Genomic DNA, 22348 nt, shown 5'->3' on the forward strand with positions numbered 1-22348 from the left:
GCGAGGTACACAGGGGGCACACACTGATGAGTACCGCAATTGGTGGACGACTGGGTCAGCACTACCAACAGAGACCTCCAGCTGTTTGTGATCAGTCAATCACCTCGAATGAGAGTGTCCACACAGTCCAACACTGCAAGAACCACAGCTGCGCGCGGCCAACTGGCACGCTTGGGATCGGACTGGTTTGTGCGACCTTGTTATGAAGTTGACAGACGCCTTGACCAACGGCTCAGGGTGCTATATTCACTACCAGGTCTCCGTAGACATTCTGCAAGCACATATGAATATCTGCGATGCTCTGATTTTTCAACAAAATAAATTAATGGTAGTTCTCAACTTGGAACGCAACTCGATTACGGACGCCATCTTGAAATCTGCGTAAAGCACATACAACTATCGGAACTTCTAGAAACTATACGGGCTGAGATAGGAAGATGTCCCACCAGCAGTTCTGCATTTTTTCAACCGAAATTGACTGAGAAAAAAATGTGTAGCTTCACGTACTGAACGCCCCTAGTAAATGATGTTACCTCTATGCACTTCGTGTGGCTGTGCTGAAACGCTTTTTTTTTTTTTTTTTTTTTTTTTAAGTCGCGAGCTCTATCTTCTTATCTCGTGTTTTCTACTGAAAATCTCGTGCTTGTACTCTTGTTAACTTTACTATTACAGAGATTGCCTACACTTTATTATTTTTTTAATTGGTCCTGTGCGCAACAAATAACTTACTTGGTCTTTCTGCTGCCACTACTTGATCTGCTGCATTCCATTATTTAACAAAAACATAAAAAAACATTATTCATGCTGAGTGCAATGCATGTTCTGTATGGCGGCTCCTGCTGTTGCTGCGGCTGCTGCTGCTTACTACAAGTACATATAATTCAAGAGAAAGGGTTTGGTCAAATCTAAACTCGATAAATGATAACCCAAATAAAAAACTATATTCTGAAAGCAATTCTTTCTCATTCAATTAACAAAACGCTAGAAGCTCTTTGAACAATCGCTTCGTATGTAAATCTGCCTCCAGTGGCATTAAAGCAATATTACAAATTAATCAAACTCTTGAGACAGACTGAAATACTTCTCAATTAAATACATATTGAAACAATTCTCTGACAACTAAAAAAGAAACCAGTGACAAAAAAGCAATACTTAATCTATTCGCCTAACAATGGTTTCCCTTAAGAATTCAACTCCTATCATTATCAAAATTACCGTCTGCTGCTACGCACATATACAAACCCTTTTCTTTAAATTAATAAGAGCGCGCAAATTATAAAAAATATCAACTCAATGCCAAATCCTGTGTCGCTGCTGGCGGACACGGCAGTACGGCAGCTCGGCGACGACCCCTCGCTCAACACACGTGCGTACCACAGCAGGCGGGCTCCTACACTGGCTTCCAAGCTGCCACTAATTAATCTGTGCGCTGCGAAGCGCGACAACAATATCTTAGATTCCAGATCTTGTGTATGCGCGCTATAGCCAACCTTTAAATCATAATAGAGTATTGCCAACTCTCATACCTTAACAGATGTCCTACCATTCTGTCCCTTATTCTTGACAATGTTTCCCATATATTCCTTTCCTCGCCGATTCTCCCCTTCCTTTCCTTATCAGTCCACTTACTTTTCAACATTCTTCTGCAGCAACACATCTCAAATGCTTCGATTCTCTTCTGGTTTTCCCACAGTCCATGTTTCTCTATCATACAACGTTCTCCTCCAGAATTTTTTTCCTCAGATCAAGGCCTTTGTTTAATGCTTGTAGACTTTCCTTGGCCAGAAAATCTCTTTTTGCCAGTGCTCGTCTGCTTTTTTATGTCCCCTTTGCTCCGTCCGTCATGGATTATTTTGATGCCTAGGTAGCAGAGTTCCATAACTTCATCTACTTAATGATAACCATTTCTGATGTTCAGTTTCTCGCTGTCCTCATTTCTGCTACCTCTCATTTACTTTCTTCTTTTTCCGATTTAGTCTCAATTCACATTCTCTATTTATCAGACTTTTACGCCATTCAACAGATCCTGTAATTCTTCTTCACTTTCACTGAGAATAGCAATGTCATCAGCGAATCTTATCCTATCACCTTGAATTTTAATTCGACTCTTGAACATATTTTTCTTTAATTTTTGTCATTGCTCCTTCGATCTATAATTTGAACACTACATCCCTGTCTTACAGCCTTTTTAATCCGAGCACTTTGTTCTTGGTCTTCAACTCTTATTGTTCCCTCTTCGTTCTTGTACATGTTGCATATTGTCCGACTTTCTCTATGACTATGGATCTCAAAGAAAGAAAGAGGATAAAATCCTGTGCTGATTAAGAAGTACGAAGTGCCGTTAAGCCTTTCAGTGCCATGCAATGGCCAGTTTATCGTCACTAGCTTCCTCAATCCATATGACATAGCATGGATGTTCAAAATTTGAAACAGAATACTGATGGGACAAGATAGCGCAGAGAATAAAAGAAAACCACCCCTCATCCTCTTTCGGGGCTAGTTCTAGTAATAAATAATCCTTCAGTCGCAAGGGTTCGAGTTATCTCCTGGCAGAACGCGACTTTCGTCGGCCTCAGAGTCGAGCTAAACCGCAGACATTATGCTGTAGATGCCAGCAGGGCACAATTTCTGACAAAATAATTCTCTCGTGCAGTGATGTGATGTGATGTGTTCGCTTGCCGTGTGATGGCTCTTTCAATGTCGGTACAGGAGTTTCATTGATGGATATGGTGGACAACAGCTTTGGCACAGCTCGAGAGCTAATTCTAGAATGAAGATATGAGTTCAGTCTACATCTACCTAAATAGTCCACAAGTCCTTTGTAAAGCGGATGTTGGCGGGCCTCATCATGTATCACTCAATCTGCGCCACAGAACTACATGGCAGTGTCATCAAAATATGGAGGACACTATATTATTTTGCTTGTAACATTTGTGAATGTTGTCTACACTTGTCTGAAGATTTTTTCTCACACATAAGAGGAGTAGCTTTTCCTCACAATAAATTGAATTTACAGCCATTTTTATGAAGTGTCATGGTTCTACGATGTGAACGTTTAGCCAGCACAAGTCGCCATTTCTAGCATACCAATAACTCCCCCGACAAACGAGTTTTTAAAGAATCGAACTCCCGTGTGTAAAACAGCGATAAACTGTTTTCGTTTCGTTCTTTTTTCCGGCTGTAAGTGAAAAAAAATTAGAAAAGGTTTCAAATTATGTTTAAAATTTGTTAGATGTCGCTAAGTTGTATCATTATCACATTCTGGATGAATGTAGTTCGGGTAATTTGCACTCCACATCAAGAGAAGCTAGTTTTTTCCGCATCTATCTGATTATGACACTGTATTTCCTTAACAGTGTGTCGTGAAAACATGTAATTTTGCATTTAGTTTCAGTGGTCTGTGTGGATACTACCCACAAAATGTGTTGCGAATAGAGTTAGTAGTAAAGAAGTATTAGATTAAAACGTCAAGGCTAATGCTGAAGTTTTGCTGCTCATATTTCCAAAAATATACTAAGCGATCAACTTTTTCCCTTCACTATTTTTCGGAGGGTGTCAGTGAGAAAATTTTTCGAAAAGGTTTGAAATTATGTGTGAGGTTATCTGGAGGTCGCCAAGTGTTCTCATTCTCAAATGCTAGATAAATGCAGCGTCGGTAACTTGCTAGCTGTGAGTTATGCTGCCTCAAGATATACAACTGCCAATTTAAATACTTGACTTACTGTGCTAAAGCTTTAACGTAATATTGTAACTCTTAATGAGGAGGCTACGAAATCATTTTCAGTTTTTAAATTAGGCCAATAATTAAATGAAATACTGAAAATAAATTTTTTGTTGCCCTTGAAGCCTTTAGATAGGCAACTTGAAACTGGGATTACGTCTTCTGCGCGCAGTGTTATTAATGTTAAATTGAGCGGAAGTTTTCTAAATGTTTGCGAATCGTGTAACTGAACCAATACTTGCGTACCAGCCCGGTATTAACCTAGTGGAATATGGGAAACCGCCTAGAAACCATGCCCTAACTGGCCGTCACGTATTAATTTGTTAATTAGCCAGAGTGATTCGATGGGGCGTCGGCACACCTTCGTGTTCAGGAAGTGCTGCTGCTTTAACACACTCACAGGTACCCGGGCCGCTGAATACAGCTGGATACTTTCATAGGAGACCTCTTGCAGACATGACGTGGTGCGCGAGCGCGCGTGTGTGTGTGTGTGTGTGTGTGTGTGTGTGTGTGTGTGTGTGTGTGGTCTGGAGTGGGGGAGCGACGTTCTGAACGGGAGGAATGGAGGGCGGAGTGCATCTTTGACGTAAGAGAAGGCAATCTAATGTGATCATAAAACTTAGCAACCAACTGCTATTATTTTTGTTATGCGACGAGATATGCGCTATCAGAGGGGAGAGCAGCATAGTAAGACCAAAGAGCCCTGTGTGCATACACAACACGAGTAGTGAAGTCCTAGCGGCAAACATGAGTCCTTTCACTTTCAGTATGGTAAGTGGACCAATATACAGAGGGGTCCAGGAAAATGTAGACACTTCTTGATAGTAAATATTAACGGAACAAAATGTCATACCATTACGGTTCTTGCACAGGGGGGGGGGGGGGGGGGGCGGAAGGTTATTTTATGTTATGTGATGTGTTGAAAGTGACCCCCATTAACAGCCAAACACCGTCGATCCCGATGAACTGTCGACCGAAGTATAACTCTCTGTGTTAGCGGGTGACAGGCTCAAAGGACGCCTCGATGGTTTCTTGAAGCTCGCCCACTGTAGATGGCTTCTGCTGTTAAACTTCATTTTCCAAGGTTCCCCATAGGTAGAACAGGTGTAAAATCTGGAGACTGTGGTGGGTACTCAACAGGTCCTCTTCGACCTATCCATCGTTCCGGTAGATGTTCATCCAAGTAAGCTCTGACATCTCTGTGGCAGTGAGGCGGAATGCCATCTTGTCGTAGGTGAAATCTGTCTTTTCCAAACACCTCTCGGATGACAGGTAAAATCGATGTTTGCAGCATATGAAGATACACCTCACCAGTTAGGTCCAATCAGACTGCGTGATGACACCACACCACCCGGTAGATTAATATGTTTGTCCAAGTGAACTTGTCAGGCCAGATAACCATCCCTGCAAACCGTTCATCCTCGCGAAGCATTCGCAGTACATCCTTCGATCCGGGTGAAATGATAATTAAATAATCACCCTAAGCTTTCGACAGGCGTTGATATACATCAACGTGGACATTTGAAAACGTGTTCCCCGACCGGGACTCGAACCCGGGATCTCCCGCTTACATGGCAGACGCTCTATCCGAGCCACCGAGGGCTCAGAGGATAGTACGATTGCAGGGATTCATCCCTTGCACGCTCCCCTTGAGACCCACACTCCCAACTTAATGTCCACACACTACATTCGTAGTGCCCCTGCCCATTACACTCACTAATCACGGCAGACAATCTGACCGAGTCCCGTAAGAGTTCGGGCAATGCGTGTGCATCCAGCACAGGAGGAGGTCAATGGCCGGTTAGCCTTCACTATATGAAGATATTATCTGTTATTTCGGACATGTCCAAAAGAACAGATACCACCTCCATATATTTCGATTCGGGTTGTCCTCGTTTATAGTGTGCAGCGATCTTGGAATGTACACTAACCACTTTGCAGCCTTCAGAATTCGTCGTATGCCTGATCGGCTTATCGCGTTTTCGCGTGCACATTGCTTCACACATTTTTGAGGTTAGCAAGTAAAATGTTGCATCATAGCAGCGCTTGGAAGCTTGACTTGTTGATATTTTTGGTCGGCCAGACTTTTCCTTGGGCACGTTCTGAACAGTACCATCGGCTTCAAATTTATCCAAAATACGATAAATTGTTGTACGTGTTGGTGGCTGAATTCTGTATACAATACGCCATTACCGTTGTACCTTCATGTTGTCGTACTTCCAGTACCATATTAACACGGTCTTGCGTTACTCAAACGACACTCCTACTTCATTCATTGCTGCACTATCGTCTGCTGGAAAACGTGCTCGCCGGTCGGTGTGGCCGTGCGGTTCTAGGCGCTTCAGTCTGAAACCGCGTGACCGCTACGGTCGCAGGTTCGAATCCTGCCTCGGGCATGGATGTGTGTGATGTCCTTAGGTTAGTGAGGTTTAAGTAGTTCTAAGTTCTATGGGACTGATGACCACAGATGTTAAGTCCCATAGTGCTCAGAGCCATTTGAACCATTTGAAAACGTGCTCCAAGATCTGTTGAGAAAACAATGGACTACGCTACCTCACAATATTGCACCGATATGACATTTTTTTTTCTAAAGATTTTAGTTACCAACGAATGTATGACTTTCTGGAGCCGTCTGTGGTCCAAGCTGTAGCGTTGGGAGCAGTGGCATCCTAACAAGCTGTTGCGATTTCTCCTGACGCTGGTGGTAGGCCGATACCTATGACGTAAGAAGTATCGGTTCGTTTTTATGTCATTAAGTTTCACTCCGTTCTCCTTTCTAAGATGTTTCCTAAATCGACATGGCCCCAAGGGAATTGAATGACAATGCTCCTTTTATTTGTACCTGTGTAAGACGGTGGCAGCGACGCTAGATTACATGTACATTGTCAGACCTGAGTTTCTCCCGGCGTATACAACTTTCAATTAACTTCCGGGAATTCAGATAGGTAACAGTTTCAGTGACCGCCGATATTTCGGCGTGAGAACACCCCGCCATTTTCAAGACAAACTGCAACGGACAGGCGACGTACATGCAAATTTAAAACCTCGGTTCTCGGACTGATGCAGGAAAAATAACACACAAACTGAACACTAGTGCCACCAAAGATGACCAAAGTCAGAGCTATCGATAGTGAGACTACGAATTCGCAGGTGAGGTAGCATTGACTCTGTCCCTCTGTTTTTTTGACAGGGGAGAGAGCCGGATTCTAAAAAGAGTTTAAACATGTACCTTGGTACACAGGGCACATGTCGTTTCCGACGCTGAGACTTTGTCAGCTGAGCTGTCCCATCTTGAAGTTAAGTGTCATCAAAATGGTTACATTCATAGACAGATTGAACGTGCGTTGTGCTATCGACCAACTGTACAATGGGTGATTGATGATAATTCTGAGTCGACACCTAAGTCTATTTCCTTTTTGCCTTACGTAGGAAACACTTCCAACAAGATCGGTCGTATTTTACGGAAATACGATGTGAAATGTGTTTTCCGACCTCCGTCTAAAATTAGAGTGCATGGCATATAGTGTTCCAACTACCAGGACCGTGGAGGACCGATGTACTGACAAGGGAACCACCCCATCGCACCCCCCTCAGATTTAGTTATAAGTTGGCACAGTGGATAGGCCTTGAAAAACTGAACACAGACCAGTCGATAAAACAGGAAGAAGTTGTGTGGAAGTATGAAAAAAATAAGCAAAATATACAAATTGAGTAGTCCATGCGAAAGATAGGCAACATCAAGGAGAGTGTGAGCACAGGAGCGCCGTGGTCCCGTGGTTAACGTGAGCAGCTGCGGAACGAGAGGTCCTCGGTTCAAGACTTCCCTCGAGTGAAAAGTTTACTTTATTTTCGCAAAGTTATGATCTGTCTGTTCGTTCATTGACGTCTCTGTTCACTGTTATAAGTTTAGTGTCTGTGTTTTGCGACTGCACCGCAAAAGCGTGCGATTAGTAGACGAAAGGAGGTGCCTCTCCAATGGTATTGATGGTTATGTTGTGAAGACGGTTCTCTGGTGTGTTAAATCACTCGCTGATTTGTAGCCAACCTAAGAAGAAGTTACCATTTCTGTTTGCCTATCACATTGGCTTTCTATGCAGTAACTGAATGAAAGTGTATGGTAGCTCAAGATTGTAGGCTGACTAGTATTTGAACTGGTGTTGAGATTAAGGGCGAGATCAGCATCCCGCAAACCTGCACGCTGCACATGGTTAAATGTTCCGCTATTGGGGAGCCGGCTCTCTGTTCTTGGACCATGGACCTTGCCGTTGGTGGGGAGGCTTGCGTGCCACAGCGATACAGATAGCCGTACCGTAGGTGCAACCACAACGGAGGGGTATCTGTTGAGAGGCCAGACAAACATATGGTTCCTGAAGAGGGGCAGCAGCCTTTTCAGTAGTTGCAGGGTCAACAGTCTGGATGATTGACTGATCTGGCCTTGTAACATTAACCAAAACGGCCTTGCTGGGCTGGTACTGCAAACGGCTGAAAGCAAGGGGAAATTACAGCCGTAAATTTTCCCGAGGACATGCAGCTTTACTGTATGATTAAATGATGATGGCGTCCTCTTGGGTAAAATATTCCTGAGGTAAAATAGTCCCCCATTCGGATCTCCGGGAGGGGACTACTCAGGAGGACGTCGTTATCAGGAGAAAGAAAACTGGCATTCAACGGATCGGAGCGTGGAATGTCAGATCCCTTAATCGGGCAGGTAGGTTAGAAAATTTAAAAAGGCAAATGGATAGGTTAAAGTTAGATATAGTGGGAATTAGTGAAGTTCGGTGGCAGGAGGAACAAGACTTTTGGTCAGGTGATTACAGGGTTATAAACACAAAATCAAATAAGGGTAAGGCAGGAGTAGGTTTAATAATGAATAGGAAAATAGGAGTGCGGGTTAGCTACTACAAACAGCATAGTGAACGCATTATTGTGGCCAAGATAGACACAAAGCCCATGCCTACTACAGTAGTACAAGTTTATATGCCAACTAGCTCTGCAGATGATGAAGAAATTGATGAAATGTATGACGAGATAAAAGAAATTATTCAGGTAGTGAAGGGTGACGAAAATTTAATAGTCATGGGTGACTGGAATTCGTCAGTAGGAAAAGGGAGAGAAGTAAACATAGTAGGTGAATATGGATTGGGGGGAAGAAATGAAAGAGGAAGCCGCCTTGTAGAATTTCGCACAGAGCATAACTTAATCATAGCTAACACTTGGTTCAAGAATCATAAAAGAAGGTTGTATACCTGGAAGAATCCTGGAGATTCTAAAAGGTATCAGATAGATTATATAATGGTAAGACAGAGATTTAGGAACCAGGTTTTAAATTGTAAGACATTTCCAGGGGCAGATGTGGATTCTGACCACAATCTATTGGTTATGAACTGCAGATTGAAACTGAAGAAACTGCAAAAAAGGTGGGAATTTAAGGAGATGGGACCTGGATAAACTGAAAGAACCAGAGGTTGTACAGAGTTTCAGGGAGAGCATAAGGGAACAATTGACAGGAATGGGGGAAAGAAATACAGTAGAAGAAGAATGGGTAGCTCTGAGGGATGATGTAGTGAAGGCAGCAGAGGATCAAGTAGGTAAAAAGACGAGGGCTAATAGATATCCTTGGGTAACAGAAGAAATATTGAATTTAATTGATGAAAGGAGAAAATATAAAAATGCAGTAAATGAAGCAGGCAAAAAGGAATACAAACGTCTCAAAAATGAGATCGACAGGAAGTGCAAAATGGCTAAGCAGGGATGGCTAGAGGACAAATGTAAGGATGTAGAGGCTTGTCTCACTAGGGGTGAGATAGATACTGCCTACAGGAAAATTAAAGAGACCTTTGGAGAAAAGAGAACCACTTGTATGAATATCAAGAGCTCAGATGGAAACCCAGTTCTAACCAAAGAAGGGAAAGCAGAAAGATTGAAGGAGTATATAGAGGGTCTATACAAGGGCAATGTACCTGAGGACAATATTATAGTATTGGAAGAGGATGTAGATGAAGATGAAATGGGAGATACGATACTGCGTGAAGAGTTTGACAGAGCACTGAAAGACCTGAATCGAAACAAGGCCCCGGGAGTAGACAACATTCCATTAGAACTACTGATGGCCTTGGGAGAACCAGTCATGACAAAACTCTACCATCTGGTGAGCAAGATGTATGAGACAGGCGAAATACCCACAGACTTCAAGAAGAATATAATAATTCCAATCCCAAAGAAAGCAGGTGTTGACAGATGTGAAAATTACCGAACTATCAGTTTAATAAGTCACGGCTGCAAAATACTAACGCGAATTCTTTACAGACGAATGGAAAAACTGGTAGAAGCGGACCTCGGGGAAGATCAGTTTGGATTCCGTAGAAATGTTGGAACACGTGAGGCAGTACTAACCTTACGACTTATCTTAGAAGAAAGATTAAGAAAAGGCAAACCCACGTTTCTAGCATTTGTAGACTCAGAGAAAGCTTTTGACAACGTTAACTGGAATACTCTCTTTCAAATTCTGAAGGTGGCAGGGGTAAAATACAGGGAGCGAAAGGCTATTTACAATTCGTACAGAAACCAGATGGCAGTTATAAGAGTCGAGGGACATGAAAGGGAAGCAGTGGTTGGGAAAGGAGTGAGACAGGGTTGTAGCCTCTCCCCGATGTTATTCAATCTGTATATTGAGCAAGCAGTAAAGGAAACAAAAGAAAAATTTGGAGTAGGTATTAAAATCCATGGAGAAGAAGTAAAAACTTTGAGGTTCGCCGATGACATTGTAATTCTATCAGAGACAGCAAAGGACTTGGAAGAGCAGTTGAACGCAATGGACAGTGTCTTGAAAGGAGGATATAAGATGAACATCAACAAAAGCAAAACGAGGATAATGGAATGTAGTCAAATTAAATCGGGTGATGCTGAGGGGATTAGATTAGGAAATGAGACACTTGAAGTAGTAAAGGAGTTTTGCTATTTAAGGAGTAAAATAACTGATGATGGTCGAAGTAGAGAGGATATAAAATGTAGACTGGCAATTGCAAGGAAATCGTTTCTGAAGAAGAGAAATTTGTTAATATCGAGTATAGATTTAAGTGTCAGGAAGTCGTTTCTGAAAGTATTTGTATGGAGTGTAGCCATGTATGGAAGTGAAACATGGACGATAACTAGTTTGGACAAGAAGAGAATAGAAGCTTTCGAAATGTGGTGCTACAGAAGAATGCTGAAGATAAGGTGGGTAGATCACGTAACTAATGAGGAGGTATTGAATAGGATTGGGGAGAAGAGAAGTTTGTGGCACAACTTGACTAGAAGAAGGAATCGGTTGGTAGGACATGTTTTGAGGCATCAAGGGATCACAAATTTAGCATTGGAGGGCAGCGTGGAGGGTAAAATTCGTAGAGGGAGACCAAGAGATGAATACACTAAGCAGATTCAGAAGGGTGTAGGTTGCAGTAGGTACTGGGAGATGAAGAAGCTTGCACAGGATAGAGTAGCATGGAGAGCTGCATCAAACCAGTCTCAGGACTGAAGACCACAACAACAACAACAACAACAACGCGATGAGTGCATCGCTGTAGTTTTTCGCGTGCTAAATTGCGGGGTGTCGGTGCCGTCCTAGGGCTAGACTTGTGATGTATGTTATGTTGAAAGGGAATCAACTGTACCAAACTTAAGAGAGCTTTTAGTTTGTTTTAGGTCTGTACATGGAATGATGTTGATATTTTGTCTATTGCGGCAATAACTTCCTGTGTGGGGAGATTCTCTGAGGGACTTGTATTGTACTGTTGCTGTGCAGTCCATCTGAAACGTGCTGCTTAAAACTTGGGGCTGCAGGTCTCTGATGTTATATATCACTGTTTAATCTTAAATGTGTTGGTGTAATATGGTTGTTGAGGATTATGTAATTAACTTTGATCGCTGGTTCCTTAAAGGAAGTATTTCGTTTTAAAATATGTGCTCGGTCAGAGCCTATTTAAATATGATTTTAACTCTTTTAAATTTTCTAGTCTTACTTTCTTAAAAAGCTTTCAGTTAAATGATTGCTATTTGTCTGTTTAAATATTTGAGTGACTTAAAGGAAAAGAATATTATTTTGTAATTTGTTCTGATTGTTCCTTTTGGGTAATACCTGACTTACGTGTTCAATAAATGAGTGTCTAGTCTTTAATTAAATGAAACAGCAAGTTTTACTGTTACCAGTCACCGTTTTATTTTTCCACGACGCGTTTCGAATGTTTAAACCTCCATCATCGGATGGATTTACATTAGTTAGTATTACATATGTGTGTGTGTTGTGTTACGGTTTTGGAGGAACTTGTGGCACTGCCTGTATACATGTGATGTGTTACGACAGCAAAAGGAACCTGTGACCACTGGAGGCAGTGCCACAAATTCTTCCAAAATCGTAACACAACACACACACATATGTAATACTAACTAATGTAAATCCACCCGATGGTGGAGGTTTAAACCTTCGAAACGCGTCGTGGAAAAATAAAACGGTGACTGGTAACAGTAAAACTTGTTTCATTTAATGTTAGTAACAGTCACGGTAAAGCCTAACCTAAAAATGTTCGCATTTAGAGTGTCTAGTCAATGGTGATACACTGTTCTATCGCTAGCCTACCCCTTCCACTCCACAGCCTATTAAGCTGCTTTGTGTCGAAATTGTGTTCAGAACACCCCTTTGACCTGACACCTCACCGAAGTTTTATATTTGCGTGTACGCCGCCTGTCCGTTGCAGTTTGTCTTGAAAATGGCGGTGTGTTCTCCCGCCGAAATATCGGCGGTCGCTGAAAGTGTTACCTGGCTGAATTCCCGGAAGTTATTTGAAAATACATGTACACTGCTATCTCACACGGCAGCTAAGCGTAATCAGTGGCTCGCGACGATTGATGCAGGCATTCGATGTACGACGCTACTATGTACTGGCGGTGCCGGCTGCGCAGGTTTCGTGGTGACGCGGGCCAATATCCGCATCTGGATCCACGACCGCGACATGGGCCGCCTGCAGCAGATGCTGTGGGAGGGCCACGGCGACAAGCTGCGGGTCGAGACCAGCAACAACCCGCGCGTGCGCCGCCTGCTCGTCAGCGTGCCCTACATCATGGTGAGTACCACGCCGTCCACAAGCTGCCCACGACAGTGGGCAACGGTGGGCGTTCAGTTAAGTAAAAAGAGCCGGGGCGGCCACGTGTGACGCAGGCTGCACAAAGTCTCGCACCGTCCTTATGAACTGCACAGATTGTGTCTTCCTTTGACCGGTAACACTCTTCTGACCAACATACAAAATGGCCATTGAAATTGCTACGCCAAGAAGAAATGCAGATGATAAACGGATATTCATTGGACAAATATATTATACTAGAACTGACATGTCATTACATTTCCATGCAACTTGGGTGCATAGATCCTGAGAAATAGGTACCTAGAACAACCACCTCTCGCCGTTATAACGGCCTTGATACGCCTGGGCATTGAGTCAAACAGAGCTTGGACGGCGTGTAAAGGTACATCTGCCCATGCAGCTTCAACACGATACCACAGTTTATCAAGAGTAGTGACTGGCGTATTGCGACGAGCCTGTTGCTCGGCCACCATTGACCAGACGTTTTCAGTTGGTGATAGATCTGGAGAATGTGCTGGCCAGGGCAGCAGTCGAACATTTTCTGTATCCAGAAAGGCCCGTACAGGAACTGAAACATGCGGTCGTGCATTATCCTACTGAAATGTAGGGTTTCGCAGGGATCGAGTGAAGGGAAGAGCCACGGATCGTAACACATCTGAAGCGTAACGTCCACTGTTCAAAATGCCGTCAAAGCGAACAAGAGGTGACCGAGACGTGTAACCAATGGCTCCCCCTACCATCACGCAGGGTGATACGCCAGTATGGCGATGACGAATACACGCTTTCAATGTACGTTCACCGCGATGTCGTCAAACACGGATGCGACCATCACGATACTGTAAAGAGAACCTGGATTCATCCGAAAAAATGACGTTTTGCGATTCGTGCACCCAGGTTCGTCGTCGAGTACACCAACGCAGGCGCTCCTGTCTGTGATGCAGCATCAAGGGTAACCGCAGCCATGGTCTCCGAGCTGATAGTCCATGCTGCTGCAAACGTCGTCGAACTGTTCGTGAAGATGGTTGTCTTGCAAACGTCCCCATCTGTTGACTCAGGGATCGAGACGTGGCTGCACGATCCGTTACAGCCATGTAGGTAAGATGCCTGTCATCTCGACTGCTAGTGATACGAGGCCGTTGGGATCCAGCACGGCGTTCCGTATTACCCTCCTGAACCCACCGATTACATATTCTGCTAACAGCCATTGCATCTCGACCAACGCGAGCAGCAATGTCGCGATACGACAAAACCGCAATCACGATAGGCTACAATCCGACCTTTATCAAAGTCGGAAACGTGATGGTACGCATTTCTCCTCCTTACAAAAGGTATCACAACAACGTTTCACCAGGCAACGCCGGTCAACTGCTGATTTGTGTATCAGAAATCGGTTGGAAACTTTCCTCATGGCAGCACGTTGTAGATGTCGCTACCGGCGCCAACCTTGTGTGAATCCTCTGAAAAGCTAATCATTTGCATATCACAACATCTTCTTCCAGTCGGTTAAATTTCGCGTCCGTAGCACGTAATCTTCGTGGTGTAGCAATTTTAATGGCCAGTAGTGTAAATGTAGAACTGTATTCTCACTACTTTTCAGTACAGTGTGACGTCTCTGCAACCATAAACGCGACAATGCGGCTTGTGTACACTGCTCAGCCAAATTGTCTCGGATTATTTATTGTAGTGGAAAAGAAGTCTCCTGTTCTACAGGTCAAAGCATCGGGCGTCAGACGCCTTAACTTGGTAGGTAGCTTAGATGATTTAAAGACACATAGTTAGGCTGAAGCTGCACAGATCACCGAGAACATTATGACCACCGAGCTACTATTGATATAAACCTGTGCAGGCGATAGCTGCTCACCTGGCGAGGAATGACTACTAGCCAGACACACACACAGTGCATGCAGTATAACTGAGCGGGGTATCCGTGTGCAGAATAGGGAAGGCGCGCGATATATCTGAGTTTGACAGAGTGCAAATTATGATGGCCCGGAGGCTCGGCACGAGCATTTCGGAAACTGCAGGACTTTTGGGGTGTTCGAGGATTGCCGCATTGAGTGTCTTCAACACGTGGCGAAACCAAGGTAAAATCATGTCTAGACGTTATGGGGTTGGGCAGCCACCCCTCATTACAGGTTGGACGTCGTAGGCTAGGCAGACTGGTAAAACAGGACAGGCGGCGGACTGTGGTGGAACTAACACCTGACTGGACGGAGTACAAGTGTGTCTGAAAACACAGTGCACGGAATACTCCTAACGATTCTGCTCCGCAGACGACGATCACGCATGTGGCAATGTTAACACCACGACATTGGCACGTGACCATCAGCACTGGATGTTGGGACAGTGACAGAGCGTTGCATGGTCTGATAAATCCTGATACCTTCTTCATAATGCCGATAGGACGGTCGTCGTCCAGGGGAACATGTCCTTGACACCTGGATTTCGGTATGGAGACAAGCCGGCGGCGGCTCCATTACTCTCTGGGGAAAATTCACGTGGGCATCTATGGGTAACCTTGGAAAATATGTTATACGCAACATGTTGCAAAGAAATTCCTCCGTTGTTTATTGCCTCTCTTACTAAGTGGATGCATCAAGGCCACCTTCACCTCTGCTAGCACTTTTCTCAAAGATTAATTGTAGCCCTTTTTATGTTTGGTAGAGAACATTTCAAAAGCTCTGCTATAATAGTCTTCTCCAATAGCTCAAGAAAGGTTTTAACAAATTCTTCGATTTCTTTATTAGTTGGCGGTCAATATTCTTATAGATTTTCATGAGTGAGTATTCGAGCTTATAGATTAGTTCTGTGTCATTACGAAGGTGATCGAAGCATTTTGCAAGAATTTTGAAATCTTCACTGTTACGTGAACCGAATCTATGAGCCTCATCCAGCTCCCCATTGTTGTTAGATTTACTTTTGAAATACATCTACGTAATTCTTTAAATCTCACTTTCTCCTCCAAACATCTACTGCCAAAAGACCTCTTTAACAGATTATCTACTGAGAAGACTTTCATACTACATTTCCTTGTATACTCGCTTGTTTTACCACCCTCTAACCTACCAGTGTAGTAATCTTAACTAAATCGAGTATATTAATTTTGTCTACATAAACTGAACCGTTATTTTTAAATTTTATAATTAGTAGATTAATCTTGTGAAGAAAGAAATAAAATGAAAAAAAAGGAAATGTTACTACCAGCCAGAATCGAACCTAGGTCCAGAAATTACCAGTCTCTGCTTCACAACGCTCACGCTCTGTGTCAGTACAACAGCGATGCTTTAAAAAAAAAGTTCTCATACTCTGTGGTAGCACAATACACTGCACGCAATTTTAAACAAAAATAATGACCTGGTGCTGTGAGCAACGTACACTAAGTGATCAAAAGTATCCGGACACCCCCACAAACATACTTTTTTCATATTAGGTGAATTGCGCTGCCACCTACTGCCAGGTACTCCATAACAGAGACCTCAGTAGTCATTACACATCGTGAGAGAGCAGAACGGGGGCGCTCTGCGGAACTCACGGACCTCGAACGTGGTCAGGTGATTGGGTGTCACTTGCCTCATACCTCTGTACACGAGAGTTCCACACTCCTGAACACTCATAGGTCCACTGTTTCCGATTTGATAGTGAAGTGCAAACGTGAAGGGACACGTACAGCACAATAGCGTACAGGCCGACCACGTCTGTTGACTGACAGAGACCGCCGACAGTTGAAGAGGGTCGTAATGTGTAATCGCAGACATCTGTCCAGACCATCACACAGGAATTCCAAATGGCATCAGTACTATGACAGTTTGGCGGGAGGTGAGAAAAGTCAGATTTCATGGTCCGAGCGGCTGCTCGTAAGCCGCACATCACGCCGGTAAATGCCAAGCAACCCCTCGCTTGGTGTAAGGAGCGTAAACATTGGATGACTGAACAGTGGAAAAACATTGTGTGGAGTGACGAATCACGTGGCGATCCGATGGCAGGGTGTGGGTATGACGAATGCCCGGTGAATGTCATCTGCCAGCGTGTGTAGTGCCAACATTAAAATTCGCAGGCGGTGGTGTTATGATGTGGTCGTGTTTTTCATGGAGGGGGCTTGCACCTCTTGTTGTTTTGCATGACACTATCGCAGCACAAGCCTGCAGTGATGTTTTAAGCACCTTCCTGCTTCCCACTGTTGAAGAGCAATTCGGGGCTGGCGATTGCATCTTTCAACACGATCGAGCACCTGTCCATAATGCACGACCTGTGGCGGAGTGGTTACACGACAATAACATACCTGTAATGAACTGCGCTGCAGAGATTTCTGACCTGAATCCTACAGAACACGTTTGGGATGTTTTGGAACGCCGACTCCGTGTTAGGCCGCACGGACCGACATCGATAGTTCTCCTCAGTGCAGCACTCGGTGAGGACTGGGCTGCCATTCCCTAAGAAACTTGCAAGCAGTTGATTGAACGTATGCCTGCGAGAGTGGAAGCTGTCATCAAGGCTAAGGGTGGGCCAACACTATACTGAATTCCAGCATTACCGATGGAGGGCGCCACGAACTTATAAGTCATTTTCAGCCAGGTGTTCGGATACTTTTTGATCACATAGTGTAGCACTCTTACGCCTGAACGGATGATGTCACAACAGAGCAAGCGCAGTAGAAAACAGACACCTGCGTCGCTTCTATGAGTTGATAGTAGCACAGCTGGCATTAATTTCAGCACTCGACAATGGTTTCTAGTTAACGCAGAGAGAGCGCTACAGAATACGTTTCCGTCCAATTTATTGTCATACAAGCACGCATTCAAATACGAATGGTGTAATTCTAGTGCGATTTTCGACTTGTATTCGAAGAGAATGACGTAATTTCAGTGCGATTTCCGGCTCGCATTCGAAGCGAGAAGGCATAATTTTAGTGCACTGTTTACAGTGTGCTGTAGCACATTAGCAAATAATAACTGACCGCCACCGGTTGTGGGTTCATTACGTTAGAGCTAATTACATTCGAACGTTGGCAAATTGTTGATGTTCGTAAGGTGGTGTTTTCGTAACCATGGGAAGAAGTGTTTGGTGTTTCAAGAGGCATTCTATTGAAGATACAGGAAAAATTGAAAAATATCGTACCTAAATCACTAAGCGGACGAAAGTGTACGTTGAGTGACCTTGCCAGACGGTCATTTAGGATTATGACGACAAATGAGAGGACGCCAGCTTCAAAAGTTACTGCAGCATGGAATGTCGAACTCGCGACCCCTGTTCAGTACCAGAACAACATGAAGGGATCTTCATCAGCAACGAATTGAAGGGCGAGATGGAATTCTGAAACTACTCATTAGTGATGCAAATGCCCGCAAGGGGAGAACGCTGAAGCCATAAAACCTAGACTATAGAGCAATTTAAGAATGTCTGGTGGGCCTTGTTTCAAAAGGTTTCCAACTTCTGGCTGAGTTTACGTTCCAAGGGTGAAACATGGCAGGCGATCAGAGATGATCTCGGCAGCCATATCATGGTATTCCATGAGCCACATGGTTCTTCTGCATGGTCGCGTTACTACAAAGAAGTACTTGACCATTTTGGCTGAGCAAGTCCACGCCATGGTACTACGTGACGCTGCGCTCCAAAAAGACAGAGCCCCTATTTGCTCAGCTCGCATCGTCATTTGCTGGTTTTATGAGCGTGAGGAAGAATTGTCGTATCTCCATTGGCCACCACACTCACCAAATCTCAATATTATTGAGACTTCCTTGTCTACTTTGGAGAGAGAAAGATGCCTGATAGCTATCCACCTCGACCATCGTTACCTGATCTTACACCTATTTTGCTAGGAGAATGGTGTAAGATTCCTTTGAAAAGCATACAGGCCCTGTCGACAGCTCGAAGCTGTTCTGAATGTCAAGGAGTTTCTTACTCCGTATTAGGAGAGGTAATTTGTTCTAAAGAACTGAGAAATATTTGATATATTGCATAAAATAACATGCAGATTACTAATTATATTATCCCATGCTGGGTGTCAAAATTTCGTGAACTGAGAATTCTTTTCCCTGACATTAAATGACATGCAGTTACTAATAATATTTCCTCACGTTAGGAGCCAATAATTGTTCAAATGGCTCTGAGCACTATGGGACTCAACTGCTGTGGTCATAAGTCCCCTAGAACTTAGAACTACCTAAACCTAACTAACCTAAGGACAGCACACAACACCCAGCCATCACGAGGCAGAGAAAATCCCTGACGCCGCCGGGAATCGAACCCGGGAACCCGGGCGTGGGAAGCGAGAACGCTACCGCACGACCACGAGATGCGGGTCCAATAATTGTAGTGAATACTTCAAAATTCTCTGCGATACTGCATAGTATGCAAATTATAATGAGATCGTCCCACACTGGGCGTCATAAATCTAGTGATTCTAGAATTCTTCGATATCTAGCGTAAACTGACATGCAGATTACTAAATGTATTTCCCCATGTTGGAAGCCAATAATTGTAAGTGGGCTGTTTAGTGTTTTATGTTGGTAACGCCACGTAGCGCTCTGCATGAAAATCACTGACTGTGCTATGTGCAGTCTGTGGCTGGTTGGCATTGTTGGAATATTCACTACTGTAGTGTTGAGCAGTTGGATGTGAACAGCGCGTAGCGTTGCGCAGTTGGAGGTGAGCCGCCAGCAGTGGTGGATGTGGAGAGAGAGATGGCAGAGTTTTGATAGCGGACGATCTGGACGTGTGTCCGCCAGAAAAAGGAAATGTGTAAGACTGAATGTCATGAATTGATATGTATATTATGACTTTTGAACACTATTAAGGTAAATACATTGTTTGTTCTCCATCACAATCTTTCATTAGCTAACTATGCCTATCAGTAGTTAGTGCCTTCAGTAGTTAGAATCTTTTATTTAGCTGGCAGTATTGGCACTCGCTGTATTGCAATAGTTGTAACGAAGATTTTTGTGAGGTAAGTGATTCATGAAAGGTATAGATTATTGTTAGTCAGGGCCATTCTTTTGTAGGGATTATTGAAAGTCTGATTGCGTTGCGCTAAAATAAATAGTGTGTGTCAGCTTTAGTGTTGATCAGAATAAGTAAAGAGAGAAATGTCTGGGTATGTTCAGTTTTGCTCATCTATTTGAAAATCAAATAACGTAGTTTTCCAGCACTGTCATTTATAAAGTTTTCTAAGGGAATGTTTCATAATCAGGTGACATCAATAATTAAGTGAAATCAAAAAGCAAAAGAGTGTGAGGTTATTGGATTGATAATCGAATGGAATTGCGTTTATTTCAGTACCTTTTACACACACAAAAATCACAAATCTCAGAACCAGTTTGATTGGGCGTGGACACGACTCAGTTCTTTAGGGGAATGAGGGGGATTAAATCATCTCGCCATTCTTCAGTCATTTGTCCTGTGGTGATGACTGCTACATCCGCTTGGTCGGGACAGCGCGTCGCCTCGGGGCCGTGCGGTGGCGAGCCGGCTGCCCCCTCTGTGGCCCCTGGCCGTACAGGGTGCGCTCGGAACCGTGTGTCGCCGTAGCTGAGGCAGCGTTATAGCGGCGTCGGAAGGCGGATGCTAGCGATGGATGAATGACCCTATGTCCTCTTGCTGCTGCGCTGCCTTACCAATCCTCTCTTCTCCTAAGCTCAATCACTCGAATTTTCCCTTCTCTTGGTGTTGCCATTGGCGCACTAAACTTGCAATGCCACCTAATCACTGATCACCGTTTCATACCACATCCAGTGCAGGGTGGAATCTTTCTGTATTGCGTGGGCTTGTGTGTGACTCGAGAATTTGCATCTTCCTCACGTTTTCATTGCCAAGGCTGTTCCCAACGTAGGTGACACATTGTTCTGATATACTTATGTATTTATAAGTTGCTGTGGAAGCAGCCACACTACACCTCCTTATAACGGCTGTCTCTGCTTGCGGCCGGGACAATCTCATGTTTGTGCTGTTTCTAAGAATCTATTGCTGTTCGTGGTTTATAAGTAACCTCCTTACCATCCAGGCTGACTTCTACCGCAGTTCTTGTGTTTCACGAGCCCTTCCTAAGCGAATGCTTGGCATTTTGCGTCTACGCTCCATCCCAATGTCTGCAGGTGGTCCCTCAGTTAGGTGCTCGTGCTGCATTGTCTGCCAGACACTTCGTAAGTTGTCCATTCGTAAGCGAGGCCTACTCCTTGTGTATTTGCGAAATGCGTCTGTGGCGCTCGCCCTCTGACGTCTGATTTTCTCCTCGTCGTAGGCCGCTGGCTATATGAGTTGACGAAAGTGGGTCCCGGCCGGGTTCAAATGGCTCTCAGCACTATGCGACTTAACTTCTGAGGTCATCAGTCGCCTAGAACTTAGAACTACTTAAACCTAACTAACCTAAGGAATGGAACCCGTGGTCTAGGGGTAGCGTCTTTGATTCATAATCAAAACGTCTTCGGTCCCCGCCACTGCCTAAATTTTGATAAATAATCAGGATTGGCGGCCGAAGACTTCCGGCATAAGAAGTCAGCCTCATTCTGCCAACGGCCTTGTCAAAGAGGGCGGAGGAGCGGATAGAGGTTCAGGGCACTCTTGTCCTAGGGGTGGGAAATTGCCCCTAAAGGCGGAAGAATCAGCAATGATCAACGACATGAGGATGCAGAAGGCAATGGAAACCACTGCATTAAAGAGACGTAACGTGTATCCACAGGACATGTGGCCTGTAATTGAAGAAGTGTCATGATGATCTCTCCATTGGCAAAAGATTCCGGAATAGTCCCCCATTCGGATCTCCGTGAGGGGACTGCCAAGGGGGAGGTTACCATGAGAAAAAGAGTGAATAATCAACGAAAGGATAACGTTCTACGAGTCGGGGCGTGGAATGTCAGAAGCTTGAACGTGGTAGGGAAACTAGAAAATCTGAAAAGGGAAATGCAAAGGCTCAATCTAGATATAGTAGGGGTCAGTGAAGTGAAGTGGAAGGAAGACAAGGATTTCTGGTCAGATGAGTATCGGGTAATGTCAACAGCAGCAGAAAATGGTATAACAGGTGTAGGATTCGTTATGAATAGGAAGGTAGGGCAGAGGGTGTGTTACTGTGAACAGTTCAGTGACCGGGTTTTTCTAATCAGAATCGACAGCAGACCAACACCGGCAACGATAGTTCAGGTATACATGCCGACGTCGCAAGCTGAAGATGAACAGATAGAGAAAGTGTATGAGGATATTGAAAGGGTAATGCAGTATATAAAGGGGGACGAAAATCTAATAGTCATGGGCGACTGGAATGCAGTTGTAGGGGAAGGAGTAGAAGAAAAGGTTACAGGAGAATATGGGCTTGGGACGAGGAATGAAAGAGGAGAAAGACTAATTGAGTTCTGTAACAAGTTTCAGCTAGTAATAGCGAATACCCTGTTCAAGAATCACAAGAGGAGGAGGTATACTTGGAAAAGGCCGGGAGATACGGGAAGATTTCAATTAGATTACATCATGGTCAGACAGAGATTACGAAATCAGATACTGGATTGTAAGGCGTTACCCAGGAGCAGATATA

At 44.1% G+C, this 22348-nt stretch overlaps 1 protein-coding gene across 1 annotated transcript in view; it reads left to right on the top strand.

Annotated features, from left to right (window-relative positions):
* The window catches only part of LOC126252289 (uncharacterized), a 485958-nt gene that overhangs the window by 175993 nt on the left and 287617 nt on the right, over nucleotides 1-22348 (top strand). Inside the window, exon 6 of the mRNA XM_049953169.1 lies at nucleotides 12656-12816. Coding sequence (XP_049809126.1) covers nucleotides 12656-12816 — 161 coding nt within the window. The remainder of the gene's footprint in view (nucleotides 1-12655; nucleotides 12817-22348) is intronic.

Source organism: Schistocerca nitens, chromosome 4, assembly GCF_023898315.1.
Source record: "Schistocerca nitens isolate TAMUIC-IGC-003100 chromosome 4, iqSchNite1.1, whole genome shotgun sequence".
NCBI lineage: Eukaryota > Metazoa > Arthropoda > Insecta > Orthoptera > Acrididae > Schistocerca > Schistocerca nitens.